The sequence below is a fragment of the Galeopterus variegatus genome, unplaced genomic scaffold (genome assembly GCF_000696425.1).
Source record: "Galeopterus variegatus unplaced genomic scaffold, G_variegatus-3.0.2 Scaffold385, whole genome shotgun sequence".
Taxonomy (NCBI): Eukaryota; Metazoa; Chordata; class Mammalia; order Dermoptera; family Cynocephalidae; genus Galeopterus; species Galeopterus variegatus.
In genome coordinates, this window is record NW_007726496.1 from 576,025 (window position 1) to 590,710 (window position 14,686).

Consider the following 14,686-nt stretch of genomic DNA (forward strand, 5'->3'; position numbering starts at 1 on the left):
TGAGATAACTCACTGCCTCTGGACCAGCCTCATCTGCAGTTTTCACATGCACGCCTCTGCCTGCAGCTGCGGGGTGCTCTTGCAAGGTGCTCTGCCACTCCCCACCACTCTGTCTTTAGGAGACCCCCAGTGCCACCTTCTGAGCTTTTGGAACATGGAGGGAGATGACAGAAAGTCAAAGAAATTTCAGCTACTCAAGCAACACCCACCTCAACCCCTTGGGTGAGCATCAGTCTTTACCTATGCCCTTCTAGGCACCCTGGCTCTGGAGCTCAGCAATTTATTTACGTGCTAATGAACCCACAGGTGCCCTCTGTATTCCATTAACATCCTGCAGACCTATGTGCATTTATTGAATTCCAAGCACAACTTCCATTGCTTGGCTGCTATTATAAATCAGCCAAATATGAAGAACCAGCAAGTGCAAGCTTAATAAAATAGCATCTTTTAAAATAATGGTCCTGCTAATAAAACAGTGAAGGTTCTTCTGCTTTTTTGCTCAGTAGGGGCTCCCTTTTTAAAAGCATCCCACCCAGTTCCTTTTACATTTCATCTGTTTGTATGGCTCAGGAACAGTATTCATCGACAGCTGCTGGAGACAGATCAATGGGTACCATCTTTTTACCCTTCAAGGGCAAATGTTGGTTCCTACAAGTCTGGATGGTTTCTAGAGTTGGACAGATGTTTCTGGAACTTGGACATGGATTTTAACTCTGAGGAGTCTTGCTGGTTTGTTCTATGGCACTGCTAACAGCCAAGTGCTCCATGGGCCACTGATAGGTGGAGTAGTCAGGACCTTGGGGGGCTCAGAGAAGAGCAGGAAGACACATGGTGGAGGTGACTGATGGAAGCTTCAGGAAGGTGGGCATGCTGATGGAGGGGTGTGGAGGAGGGGCCAGCAGGTGAGAGAGGGATAAAGTGAAGGGCATGCTCTCAGAAAGATGAATTGTCCAGAGTGGCCAGACTACAGACTACATATGGGGAAACATTTGAAATATGAGCTAGGAAGGTAAGTTAGAGAACTATGGACAATCTTGAATGCAAAGCCACCAAAGGTGTTTACGCAAAGTGACCTGAGTAGAAGTGTGCTTTGAGGTATTTTGGTGGCAGAACCATTTGGCCAAATGGCAGAACGATCTATTAGGATACTGCTCTGGGAGTTCTGAGGAGATGAGGGCCAAACTCAGGGTAAGGCACTGCAAATGGAAAGGAATGGATAGGATTTTACAGGAAGAAACTATATGATCTGCTAAGAGGTAGAGAAGGGAGACTTCCAAGGTGTAATCCTGGATCATTAGGAGTATAGAATTCTTTTCCTTTTTGTCTTTTTTCGTGTCCGGCAACGGATCGCAACCCTCAGTGTCGCGCCCGTACCGTACCGGACCGGGACCGGCAACGGGATCGCAACCCTCGGTGTTGCTCCCACACCTCGCTCAGCCAGTGAGCGGGAACCGGTCCGTATGTGGGATCCGAACCCTCGGCGGGAGAACTGCCGCGCTCCCAAGCGGTGCACTGCAGCAGTGCGCCACCGGGCCGGCCCAGGAGTATAGAATTCTTAATCTAAATAGGAATTCTTCAAAGGGCCAGAGGGATCAGATTAGAATTCTGTTTAGGACATGCTGTGTTTTGAGGCTCTAGCATATTTGGGTGGAGACATCCAGTGGGCATGAGGCTGAGCGAATTTAGGGAGAATTTAGAAGGAACGGTCAGGGCCGGCCCGTGGCTCACTCGGGAGAGTGTGGTTCTGATAACACCAAGGCCATGGGTTCGGATCCCATATAGGGATGGCTGGTTTGCTCACTTCAGAGAGCGTGGTGCTGACAACGCCAAGTCAAGGGTTAAGATCCCCTTACTGGTCAGCTTTAAAAAAAAAAAAAGAAGGAACGGTCAAAGTCATCAGAGTTGAAGTCACGTACTAGGGGAGGTGGAGAGATGGGGATAGAAACAGACACATTAAGAAAAAAGAGCAATGAGGTATTCTATGATAGAAGGGAATTCGGGGCACACAGAAACCAAAAAAGGAAGGGGTGGTGGAGGAAAGGACTATCTGGATACATTTTGCAGACAGGCTGAACTCACACTGATGCGAGTGCTTAGGGCATGAGGTTGGCTGGGGCGAGGGCAGAAGCAGCTACAGGAGTAAAGGTACAAAAGGGCACAGGCGGTCCGCTGTGGCTCAGGGTGCCAGCGTGTGATAGGAGGGGAAGGTGGAGATGCAGGCAGGGCAGATCACACACTTGCTAAGGAGTTTGGACACACACGTGAGAGCCACTAGAAGGTTTTAAGAAATGGGTAATGGTGGGCAGAGATTTCTGCCCCGTAGTGAACACACACCTTCTCCTAGTTACTCAATCAAACTCTAATCTAGGTGCTGCTTGAAGGAGTTTTGCAGATGTCAAGTGCCCCAACAGCTGACCTTAAGATTACTCTGGGTGGACCTGACCTAATTAGGTGAGCCCTTACAAGGGACTGGGCTCCTCCTGGAAAGGGATTGGAAGCCTGAGAGGGATGGGATGCCAGGGAGATTCTCACTGCTGGCTTTCAGGATGGAAGGGGCCATGCACTAGAGGCCTCCAGGAGCTGAGTTACCCCCAGCAGACAACCAGCCCTATAGCCACAGGGAACTGAGTCCCGCCAACGAGGAGGATGAGCTTGGAGGCAGGTTCTTCCCCAGAGCCCTTAGATGAGAATGCAACCCTGGCTGACAACCTGATTGCAGCCTTTCAAGACCCCAAGCGAGAAGCCAGGCATGCTGTGCCCAGACTTCTGATGCACGGCAACTGTGAGCTAACACATGGGTATTATTTTAATCCACAGTTGTGATAATTTGTTACACAGCAATAGAAAACTATTACAGGGATAACCATCAGATTTGCACCTTATAAGGTTACTCCTTGAAAGATTCCCCCCTTTTATTGGATCATTCTTAGGAGCACACAAATGTGCTCTAGCGTCTCCCTTCTTAAAAGCAAGTTCGTTGATAGTGCTGCTGCCTGCACAGCAAAGCTTCTCAAACCAGCTGCCTTCAGTTCTTGCCTCTCCCCTTCTTAACCCACTCCAATTTGAGGTGACTGGCCTCCCTACTTCAAAGCACTTCCTTTTTTTGGCTCTTGTGCCTCCCCTGCTGGCGGATGCCTCAAGGTCTGCCATCTGGAGTTCCTGCCATTATGAGCAACTTGCACAGTGGGGGGCCAGGGAGGACTTGGGGGAATTCCCACTCTGTGTCTTTGAACTCAGAGACTCTGCCTCCTATGCCTGTCCCTTCCTGTGTGGCCACCTCCATCCACTCCTGATCAGGGTCACGTCCAAGCCCTCCAGATCTGGTCTCTTATGACCACGCTGATCAAACAGTGCCCACCAGCCTCTGGATGTCTCCTCACTGGAATCTGACATGCAGCCTTCTCTCCAAGCAGCGGAGGCTTGCCTGCCTGCTACTCAGAGAGATAAAAGGAGGTGTATGCGCCCCCCCCCCTCCGGTGGATGAGTCAGGCGCATCCTGTCACTGGACAGAGTGGCCACTGCAATTTGTTGATTGCCTTAACTTAGCATTTTACAGACCCATCTGGCACACATGCAGCCCCTGGTGGGTCTGTGACTAAATGATTGCAGCCTCCCACGGGAGCGTGTGGAGCTGGGACCAGGTCCTGTTCTCCCACGAGCCAGGCACGTCGCTGCTCCAGGGCCAAGTGAAAGGGGAATGTGTGTGTGGCAGCACTGCATGCCACAAGCCCCTTTCCTGTCTGCTCCCTGTCGTACAGCACTGAGGAAGCACAGCTTCCTTACTTGGGTTGGCATATGGCATTGCTTCACAACTCTGTGCATCTGGGGAAAGCTGCCACCCTCCTTGCCCTGCCAGCACTGGGGACAGACACATGGTTGTGGACCAAGAGCACAGTGGTTCCCACCTGCCCGGGCCAGTGCACGCTGCAGTGGGTAGAGCCTTTGGATGAGCCCATGGGAGTGGGCTCGGCTCATACTCATCTGCAAGCAAACCTGATTCTGCCAGCATGTATGGGTGGCATGGGGGTCCTGCAGAGAAGGCAGAAGCACGCGATTGTCCCACTGCCTCACTGTGTGACCTTGGGAAATCACTCAGTCTTACTGTGCCAGCCCCCTGGACACATGGAGAACAGGACCTGCTCCCAGCTGCCTCCCAAGACCATGATGGAGATGAAATGGGCTGCTCCTCTCAGCTGTGCTCAGGTCCCAAGGGCAGGCTGCAGAAACACCATCTAAGTACAAAGAACAGTCACCCCTAAAAATTCCCTTTATTTAACTGCCTTTTTATAGTTTGTGTCTTTGGTGGAAAGAACTTTTCAGTTAGATTTTACTAGGACCAAAGGCCAGAGAGGGATCTGAGACAGACAAGGGTTTTGTAACACAGCCTGTGCAGACAAGAGCAAAGCCAAGAAACCAAGATCCCCCGACAGGAGAACACCTCACGTGCAAGACAGAAAACCTGGTCATCCCGATGGGGTCTTATGGCAATACCAGAGCCAATAAACCACAATAAATGTTCATGGAAGTGGAGGAAAGAAATCAGACCAGATAGGAGTTACAGAGTCAGTGCAGGATGGTATGGAGCCCTGGTTTTGTTCCAAACAGAAGAAAGTTAGGAGAAGACACACCAGAGAGCCAGGGTAGGATGGCAAAGGCCCAACGGAGGCTGAAGCGCCAGGATGGGCAAGGGAGGCTGGGTTGGGATGGGGCAGTAACCAAGAGCCAGTGACTCAAGTGCCACAGGCACCTTCCAGGGATGGCTGGTTCTACTCAAAGAATGGCCATCCCTTGGTCTCATCCCCTACCATCCCTGCTCTTTCAGTCTGGATGCCTCAGGCCCACAGTTCCGCTGTCTGGAACCATCCTTTTTCAAGAGAGTAATACTTCTGAGAATGCTGGTAAGATTCCCCCAGCTGACCTCGGCCGCTAGCTCGGCAGTCATTTAATACCTTCAAAAAAGGTGTTAGCTTCCATTTGATTTTTAAAAATAAATACATCCTCAAGCCTTAGCTCTCAGGTGTCTGTATTATATACCTTCATGAAATGATTATTCCAGTTGCTACGCTATATTTACAGTGTAACTATGTTATTTTCCTTTCTCCGTTAGCCCTGTGGGTTCATTCTTGGTTGCACACATCTGGGTCTTGATTAGAAATCCATGCTAACCAACTTAAGGCTGCTTATTGGAAATCCATTGCGACTGACGGAACAAATGAAATCTGTTTAGTCAGCACAACCTGCATCCTACTTGTGCCAGCAAAAGCCTCTGAGGTTTGGGGAATCTGAAGAATTTAGGGGCTTAGCTTACACATACAATATCCAAATGGCTCCCAGTTGGAACCAGGGAGGGGATTTTCATCCTGTGTTTCTGGCACAATCAAGTCATCAGGATTTGTTGAGGGCATTTTTCTGTGCTGCTTTTCTCTTCCCGCTCCAAGCAGAGCAGTTACAATTTAACCACATGGTCAAAGACACTGGCCAAGTGAAAACAGAGCTATTACAACTTGGAAGGAAAGACAAAAAGTGACAGTAAGTAAATCAGGAACGGATGGAAGTTCCCCACAAGGCAGCCTTCAAGCCACACTATCAAATAAACAGCCCTGGCTGGATCAAGTTAGCAACTAGGAGGACACTGTAGCCTCCCCCTCCTGCCCCAATTACCCAGAAATGATGGGAAAGATATTTTTAAAAAATTCCTGAACATATTAGAAAGCAAGGAGTGCTCTTTGTATACCAGGAACCATGATGACAGTAGTGGCTACATTTTCTGGGGTAGGCAGTTACAGTATTCACAAACAGGCTCTCTAGAGATCTAAAATGCAAAGATGACACACAAACAAGAAGCACAAAATACTTAAGGAAAGCCAACACCGAGAAAGAGTTACAAAACTCAACTATAAAAAAGAATTTACACGTGAGGAAACAGAGTTAACACAGCAGACAAAACAGATTTAAGAATTTAAGTGTAATAAATATCCTTAAAGAGATGCAAGAGGATACCATATCGCTAAAAGAGAGATGGTAGGGCTGGCCGGTTCGCTCAGTTGGTCAGAGTGCGGTGTCATAACCCCAAGGTCAAGGGTTTGGATCCGTATACTGGCCAGCTGCAAAAAAATTGAAATAAAAAGGAGATGATAGATTTCATCACCAAAATAAAAAACCCAACATGTAGGACAAGCACCACAATGGATATAAGTAAAGAATAAATTAGTGAGATAGAAAACTGAGCAGAAGAATCGATCTCTGTAGAAAGCAACTATCTGATAGGGTAGCCACGAGCCACATGCGGCTACTGAGCCCTTGAAATGCTAGCTGCTCCACACCTGAGATGTGGTGTAGCAGTCAAATATATACCAGGTTTTGAAAACTTAGACAATAAATGAACAAATAAATAAAACACCTCATAAATAGTTTTAAAAAATGATTATATGTTGAAATATTTTGGTATACTGGGTTAAGTAAAATATGTTGTTAAAATTACTTTCATCTGTTTCGTTTTACTTTTTTCATACGGCTACTAGAAATTTTAAAATTACATATGTGCTTCACATTATGTTTCTACCGGACAGTGTTGCTCTAGGACCCAGAGCAGAAGGAGTGACAGAAAGTATGAAAAGTTAAGATACAGAGAATAGATCTAGATGAACCAGTATCTGTTTCTCCTTGAAGAAGAGAGAGAGAATGGGGAGGGAACACACTAAAATAGCAGAGGAATAAACACACGAGGACTTCTTGTTGAAAAGGGCCACCAGTGCTGAAGGAAAGCATTGCCACTGACACTGGAAACAAGGTAAGGGTGCCTGTTTTCACCGTCACCATTTATCATCATCCTGAAGGTTCCAGCCAGTGCAACAACATACCAAAAAAGGAACGGAAGAGACATTTTCTTATTTGCAGATGAAATGCCTACCTATATGCTTTCCCCTCACTTTCCTTTCGAAAGGCCTGGCACAAACAGGGCTTGCCAATTTCTGGCCCCCAAGGCATGGCCAAAAGCAGAGCATAGCAGCACCTTCTCCTTCCCAGGCAGGCCTGCAGTGATCCATGAAGAGCTGATGTGAGTGGCCAAGAGAACTCAGAGCAGAGACCTCGTGCTGGGAGAAGTCACAGGTTGGGCGTGGGCTGGGTGCTTACCGACGGATGGCGTTGGTGAACTCCACGGCCAGCTCACTCTCGCTGCACGTCGTCCTTAGCTCGGCTAGTGACAGAGCTGGAGAGGCAGCATCAGCACACTCCTGAGAACAGCAAACACGTTCTTGTTAGACCCGAAGCTAAGCCTGTGAGCACCCTGGAGACTCACATCCGCTTTGCAACAGAGCGTGTCAGGTGAACAGCAGTGACAGGGCCGGGCAGTGCTCTCAGATCATGCTCAGGGGAAAGCCTGGCAGCAAACCAAACGCAGCCCCTCTGCTCTCTGTGACTTAGCAGGCTGGCGGGTGATGCCGACACCCAGTGTGCTCTGAGCACTCTCTGGGTGTTGGGCACTAGTCCAGGTGCACCATAGGCGTTCATGCATTCAGTCATCAGGAGGTCCCTCTGAGGCAGGTACTATCATGATCCCCATTTTAACAAGGACACCGGGGCACAGAGAAGTACACTGCCCAGCCACCAGCTAGAAAATGGTAGAACCAGGATGCAGACCCAGGCCTCCAGTTCAGTCTTTTCACCACTAGGTTAAGCCTCTCATATCATAAAAGTCAAGGGAGAACTGCACATGAATATCCTTGTTGCCCCATCCCGTCTCTCCTTGGGATAAAACCAATCTTCTCTAGATTTAGGAGCTTTCCTGGGTTTGGTGTAACCATGGAGGAATCCTAGGAAAGGAGGAGGAAAACAGAAGTGCATCTCCAGCCCCACGTGTTAGCATCACACAGGGACCTCGACATCGAAAGCAAATCCTCCCATTCTACAGATGAGAAGTGTGACAGCCAGAGCTCCTAACTCCTAAATAGAGTTAAGACTCAATGCACAAAGCAGCAATGGTACCTGTGTGAGTGCCCTGCTTTCTCTGCATGTAGACAGCAGCAGTGATACTACATGATGAAGTGGCCAGGGGGATGGAACCCATCGATGATTTGCTCAATAGACACAAGGGCCTACCCTGCACCAGACCAGAGAATAAAAAGCTTGTGATCTGTTGCAGATGGAGGTAAACAGAAAATGACATCCTGATGGGATGAGAGCTACAGAGAAGTGTGACTCCAGTGCTAGAGGTCTGGACGACAGGAGGCTCATGCCTCCCTCAGCCCACTCTGATCAAGAAACGCTGCTCTACCCAGGGAGTACCTCGACAGCAGCACTGCCAGCACCTGAACACCTGTCCTCTGCCGTGCCCTCCGCCTGGACTGCTCCCCCCATCTACCTGTCCTCATAGACGCAAGTCCCCATTTAGCAGCCATGGCATCTGCCAAGTCCCACAACCCCCTCACTTTTGGTATATCCACTCTCATTTTATAACATTTCACGAGGCTCCTCAAAGACAGGGCCTGCCTTGACTCACTCCCAGTGCCTCTCGCTGAGCGTACCTGGTAATATCGGCTGCATACGGACAACAACTGCAAAAGCCTAATGCAGCTTGCACAAGATTTGGGAGCCAGCTGCGTTGGCTTTTTAAATAAGAACAAAAACCCACTCAGTGGAGCAAGAGTAGATGTTCTAAACCTGGATTGGGTCTATTTGTTTTTGTATGGTCCACAGGCTAAGGCATGACCACTAGGCTAAGAATAGTTTTTCTATTTTTAAAAAAAGTCAAAAGAAGAGTATTTTTTTTTTTTGTCCTTTTTGAGACCGGCCGCACCGCGCTCAGCCAGTGAGCGCTGTGAGTGCACCGGTCATCCCTATATAGGATCCGAACCCGCGGCGGGAGCACTGCTGCGCTCCCAGCGCCGCACTCTCCCGAGTGCGCCACAGGCTCGGCCCAAAAGAAGAGTATTTTGTGAGAGATAGAAATTACATGAAATTCAAATTTCAGTGTCCTTAAAGTGTTGTTAGAACACTCCAACGCCCACTGGCCTCCCCCGTGGTCTCTGCCTTCACGCTGTATTCCTAATGCAGCAAAGCTCAGCAGTTTCAGCAGAGTACGTGTGTCCCACAAACCCCTAAAATATACACTATACAGACCTTTACAGAAAAATTTGCTGACCTCTGCTCTAGGCCATTTGCCTCATCTACCAACAAATAAGACCAAATAAATAACCCAGAGGGGAGATGTAATATTTGAAATAGGATCCAGTTTTTGAAAGACGAGATAATCAGTTCACTCTCATGCAATGACCTGAACACACAGGGTACTCTTATAAAGTTTCTTACTGTAGTGTCAAAAAAAAATATCTGGCCTTTTCCATCAGAAAAAATTCTGTACTTTGAACCCATTCCACAAACACAGTGCTTCTGCAGTCAAAATAAATACCAAGAACTAGGGGAAAATGTGCAGTTCGTGGGCCTTCTGGCAAGAACTGGGCAGTCCATTTCTACCACGCCCTCAGATCACACACACAAACACTAGTGCTCTGTCTCTCAGGCCCTGACCGACCCCAACTGACTGCTAACCAACTCAAAAGGCTCTAAAAAGATTTTGAGGGTGTTTTATGGAACAGAAAACACCATCTCCTGGGCCCCAGAGACCACCATATGAGATAGTACTGTGTGGGCTGCTGCCTACCCCATGCCCCACTCAACCCACCAAGCACTGGGCAGATAGTTTTACAGTGCAATTGCCATTGTGACTTGCCTAAAACCCAAAGCCTGTCACATTGTGCCCTGCTTAAGACCCTTCCACAATTCCTATCTTTAGGATAACATGGCTGGGGGATGTCTCCAGCTAGTGCGTCAATTCCTCTTTTCTCTGGGTCTCTGCATGTGCTCTCCCTTCACCTAGAGTGTGCCTTCTTCTGTCCCTGGTCCTCTGTCCCACCCCTCTTAAGCAGACTAGCTCCCACTCTCCACTGGGTCTCAGCTCATAAAGCCATTTCTCCCAGAAAACCCGTCCTGAATCTCCAAATCTGGATTCTGTGCCCGTCTCGTGGCCTCCCATGGACTCTGTCACTTCACTGTGATCATCTAATTGACCATCAGTCTCCTCCCATAATGTAAATTCCTGGAGGAAAGACCTTGTGCCAGATCACATTTATCAACCAAATGGATGAATGAAAGGCAGCCAGGGACTTGGGAGAGCTGGCCCAGCTGGTGCCATGGCTGTGTCCTCCCTGGGCTCCTCAGTGGGTGGGAGGTGGGGAAGGCTGTTGCTGCGGCCATTTGTGAAGCATGCTTTAGAGTTCTTAGCTATTTGGGGAGTGACAATTCACTGCCACACAGCATCAGCGCTGTTCTTTCCTTCCCGAGATAGATGGTACTGCTCTCCTGGAGACACCCTGCACTTGTGCTGCAAGAAGCCACCTGTTAGACCAGCAAGTCAGCGTATGCCCACACGTCCTGGGTGTGAAACAGACTGGGGTCAGCAGCTTGCATTCATCAGAAATAGAAGGCACGGTGCACAGAATATACAGTGCCCTGGGATGAAGGATATAATTCTTTACAGTCCAGAGCTTTTCCTTCCAGTAAAGTATTGGGAATAACTCTGAGACACAGGAAGACAGAATGAGCTTGAATTCTAGAAAAAAGACCTGGGGGCTGATGGAAATGTGAGTTTACAAAATTTTATCACCAGACAACCCACTCTGTGAACGACAGACACCTCATAATCCCAGCTCATCCTCCTCCTCTGCCTTTAGGCTGCTTCCCATGTACACCTCACGGTGGCAGAAAAGCCGACAGAGGTCGGCAGCAACGCAGATGAGAGGAAGAGAGCCCGTTAGCCAAATCTGGGTTAAATCCTGACTCTGCCATTTACTAGCTACGAGACCCCTCACTTCTTTTTTTTGAGCCCCATTTCCTCAAGTACATGGGGGTAACTATTCTTTACTCAGGGATGTGAGACTGGGGCAGGGGGATAATAAATGCAGTGATTGGTGTGGAAGTCCCAACAAATCAGTAAATGATGGCCACGGTGTGAAGGGGGATTAGACCCCCAGAGAGTTGCACGGATCACTGCTCTGATAAGACCATGACATATTAAAATACTTTAACCATTATAAAAAGTAAGATTTAGGTTATTTTTTAAATGTAAATTTGATGTCTTTGTACTCAAGATGTCACCTTCTTCTTAGATATCTAGGAATGCAAATAAAGGACACGAGGCAGTGGAGCGTGCCGGTGGTGGCTGGGCGGGAAGGCCAGAGCCGCTTCGGCGCTACCTTGCCGGCCTTGTCCTTGCCGCCGCTGCTGCTGGAGCTGAGGGACCGCATGCGCTGCTCCTTCTGCTCCTCCACCTCGGACTTCAGGTGCTCGATGTGCACCAGGTAGGCCTGCTCCTGGGCCTCCCGCGTGCTCAGCTTCAGCTCCAGGGCCTTCTTCTCTTTCTCCAGGAGGTAGAGCTGGGCCTTCAGCTCGGCCATCTCCTCCTACAGAGCAGAGAGCAGAGAGCACAGAGCACGTGAGGCACCCGGATCTGAGAGCAGGGTGGGCCAGTGCCAGGCGGCCAACTGAGAAGGGGGCCCCCGGCTATAACCCACGGACCTGCGGTAGAGTTAACGCTTTGAAGCTGGGAATAAACTGAATGGGAGGAGATATGACATCTGTGTCCACTGACATGTGGACACAGCCATGTGCTGTCATTCTATGGATTAGAACCGAGATAGATGGGTAGAAGTTATAGGCAAGCAGGTTTTGGTTTGATATAAGGAAAACCTTTGTGACAACTGGCCCCTCCTCCGCGCCCCCCTTGCTGGAACAACAGACGCACTTGCCTTGCTGGAAACTAGTTCTCTGGCATGTGGAGGCTGAGCTGCATCAGCCAGAGGTTGCAAAGGAGTCAGCCATGCACAGAAGGCTGGGTCTGATAGGTCCCTTCCAATTCCCATTTCAGTTTCTGTGGCACAACTACACACTTACCCACCCCTCATGGCACCCTTGCCGCCCTGCAGCTCGGCCAGGCAGGTGGGAATGCCCACAGCAATATCATTCTCTACTTCTGAGGTCCCAAATGATGTCAACAGAAACAGAGTCCTTCACAGGTGACTACTCATGAGATAACTTCTAAGAGTAGCATGAAGTACTCAAATGAGAGTTTTCTGTGGAGAATAAGAAGTGAATCCAAAATGGGACAGTGCTATCCTGGGAGGAGCCAGATAACAGTGACTACCGCCAGCCTCTACTGAGCATGCAACTGCTCTAATCTTCCCAATCTGAGGTATATACTATAGGTATTTCCATTTGCAGATGGGAAACTGAGGCTTACAGAGGGAAAGCCACCTGCCCATGGCTACTGGGTAAGTTGTGGAGCCAGACTTTGAGCCCAGGCCCATAACCACTAAGCATATTGCCTCCCTCCCTTTCAAGGTGAGCCCACGCATGACTCTTGTCCCCTCACTTCTGCTGGAGGGCAAGTCATGGGCCACATGACCACCAAGTCCCGCCTCCCCAGCGATTGCTATAGTCCCTTACATAAAAGGATTCCTCATAACACTGAATCACTACCTGAGATGGACTCACCAGGGTCACTGATTCTGACCACCCCGGAGGTGGCCCTTCTCTGGGGTAATAAGCACAGGCCTGGTTTGCTCTCCTGGGCAAGGCAGACACAGGGGTAGATGTTTTCACTCTCCAATGTGGGAAATAGCTAGAGGGCACCCACCAAGGCTAGACAGCATTAGTCAATGTGCTCAGTGACTGTTCAGAAGAACATTCCAAACCTTTTTTTCTCCTAAACACCAGACAACCAGACATCAAAACCAGAATGAAGGTTTTTCCATACCCAGAAGCCTTTTCTTCTTTTGCCAGTAGAAGCAGGATTCTGAAGCTTCTGGCAACACTGCATACTGAGCTAATGTGGATGGATATTCCCAGAACAAGCACATAAATGCAAGCTTGAAAAAAGGAAAAATAAATCCATGGGTACCAGAAATAAAGAGGGAGTGCCTCCAGAGGGGGATGGCAAGGCAGACAGAGTGCTGGCCAGCAAAGGTATCAGACCGGTCTGCAGGCCCTGAGACCTGGGATCTGACTGTCTATCCAGGGCAGGGCCTTGGTCTCTGTGAGGCAGAGCCAGAACTGAGACCCCTGCGTGAGCTGAGACTCTCAATGTACTGCCTAGAATGAGAGACTAGAAAGCTTTATTTCTGGAGATGTGGCAAGGAAACCTGTCATCTCTCAGGCTCTGGCTGGGAAAAGAAAGAAAATCTCTTTTGAGGAATCAAACCTCAAACTTGTGTCTTGTGTGGGTATGGTACAGGAATCCTATGCCAAGAACATAACAAACACTAGTCCTAAACCTCTGCATCCCACAAGTTCCAACAGAGCTACACACGGAACCACTCTGTAGGGACATCTATACCCACGGACAACACCATCTCCAGTGAAGATGAGCTGGGATGTGCGTTCCCTCCCCACCCAGAGGGAATGAAAGTGAACAGCGTGGAGCGGATGCGCAAGTGAGAAGCAGCACTCGTCAGAAGCAGAAATAACAATGTGAAAAACCGGAAAATAAATCTTCAAAATAATTAAAGAGATAACGGAAGAGGAGTCATAATGAAAGGATAGGACGTCCAAGAAAGAAGAGTGGATCTGAAAAGGAACCAAGTAGATCATCTAGAAATGAAATGGTATTTACTAAAGATCAGGTATGAGAGGTAAAAAAACCCCCAGAAACATGAGTTTCTCAGCAGTTATATCCTAGAACAAAATGGTGAAATCCAACATAATCTGCTGGATAATGGATTTGGCGTGGGTGAGCACATGTCCTTGAACACACTGGGAGGGACTCGGGAAAAGGAGATGACTCTGATGTTTAGCCTGAGGAATTCACAGGAAGGGAACAGGTCAGAATGCTAGCAGTGGCTGTCCCTGGATCATGATATTATGATTATTTCCCTCCCAGCTTTTTCTAATTTTTACTCCTTTAGAAAATTTCTAAGATGAGTACATATTCTATTTTCAAGTAGCAAAGGGACTGTTAGAGCTTTTATTCCAACATAAATGTCTTCCTTGGCTGAATACCACTGAATTTATCATACCATATATTGGCCAGAATATAAAGAGAAATTCCTTAGTCTTTAGTCAAAGAAAACACAATGTTTGGAATAAATATTGGAAGAGCAGCCTCATGGCTCATGTCACACAGGGTGCAAGGGTCCACAAAGAGGGTTCCCTATTGGAGAAAAAGTCAGTGTGATTACAGACACAAGGCTGGCTTGTGGGCAATGAGAGGAGAGATCAGCCACGGTGGAGTAAGGACTGTCCAGAGAGAGGAGCAGTCAGAATCCTGAGCCCAGTGGGTGAACAGAGATAAGCACATTTGCAAACAAAGGGTTGGGGTCCTACATCTGTCACCACTGCTTGGAGTCTCCCCAGGCTTCACCCAGACTCCGGTTTGAGCAGCCACTGAGGCAGAAATGTGCCGAGCAGGTTACCGGGATGACTGCTGCTGACGCTCCTCTCCCCTGTCCAGCGGTGGTGTAACCCGAGGGTTTTTTTTTTTTTTTCCTTTTTGTCTTTTTTCGTGACCGGCAACGGATCGCAACCCTCAGTGTTGCGCCCGTACCGGACCGGGACCGGCAACGGGATCGCAACCCTCGGTGTTGTGCCCGCACCGGACCGGGACCGGCAACGGGATGCAACCCTCGGTGTTGTG

At 48.8% G+C, this 14,686-nt stretch overlaps 1 protein-coding gene across 1 annotated transcript in view; it reads right to left on the reverse strand.

The window, feature by feature from the left end:
- MCC (mutated in colorectal cancers) overlaps positions 1-14,686 on the reverse strand; it is a 124,224-nt gene that overhangs the window by 8,820 nt on the left and 100,718 nt on the right. The window contains exons 15-16 of the mRNA XM_008568188.1: positions 11,253-11,459; positions 7,135-7,235 (exon numbers count right to left, since the gene is read on the reverse strand). Coding sequence (XP_008566410.1) covers positions 7,135-7,235; positions 11,253-11,459 — 308 coding nt within the window. The remainder of the gene's footprint in view (positions 1-7,134; positions 7,236-11,252; positions 11,460-14,686) is intronic.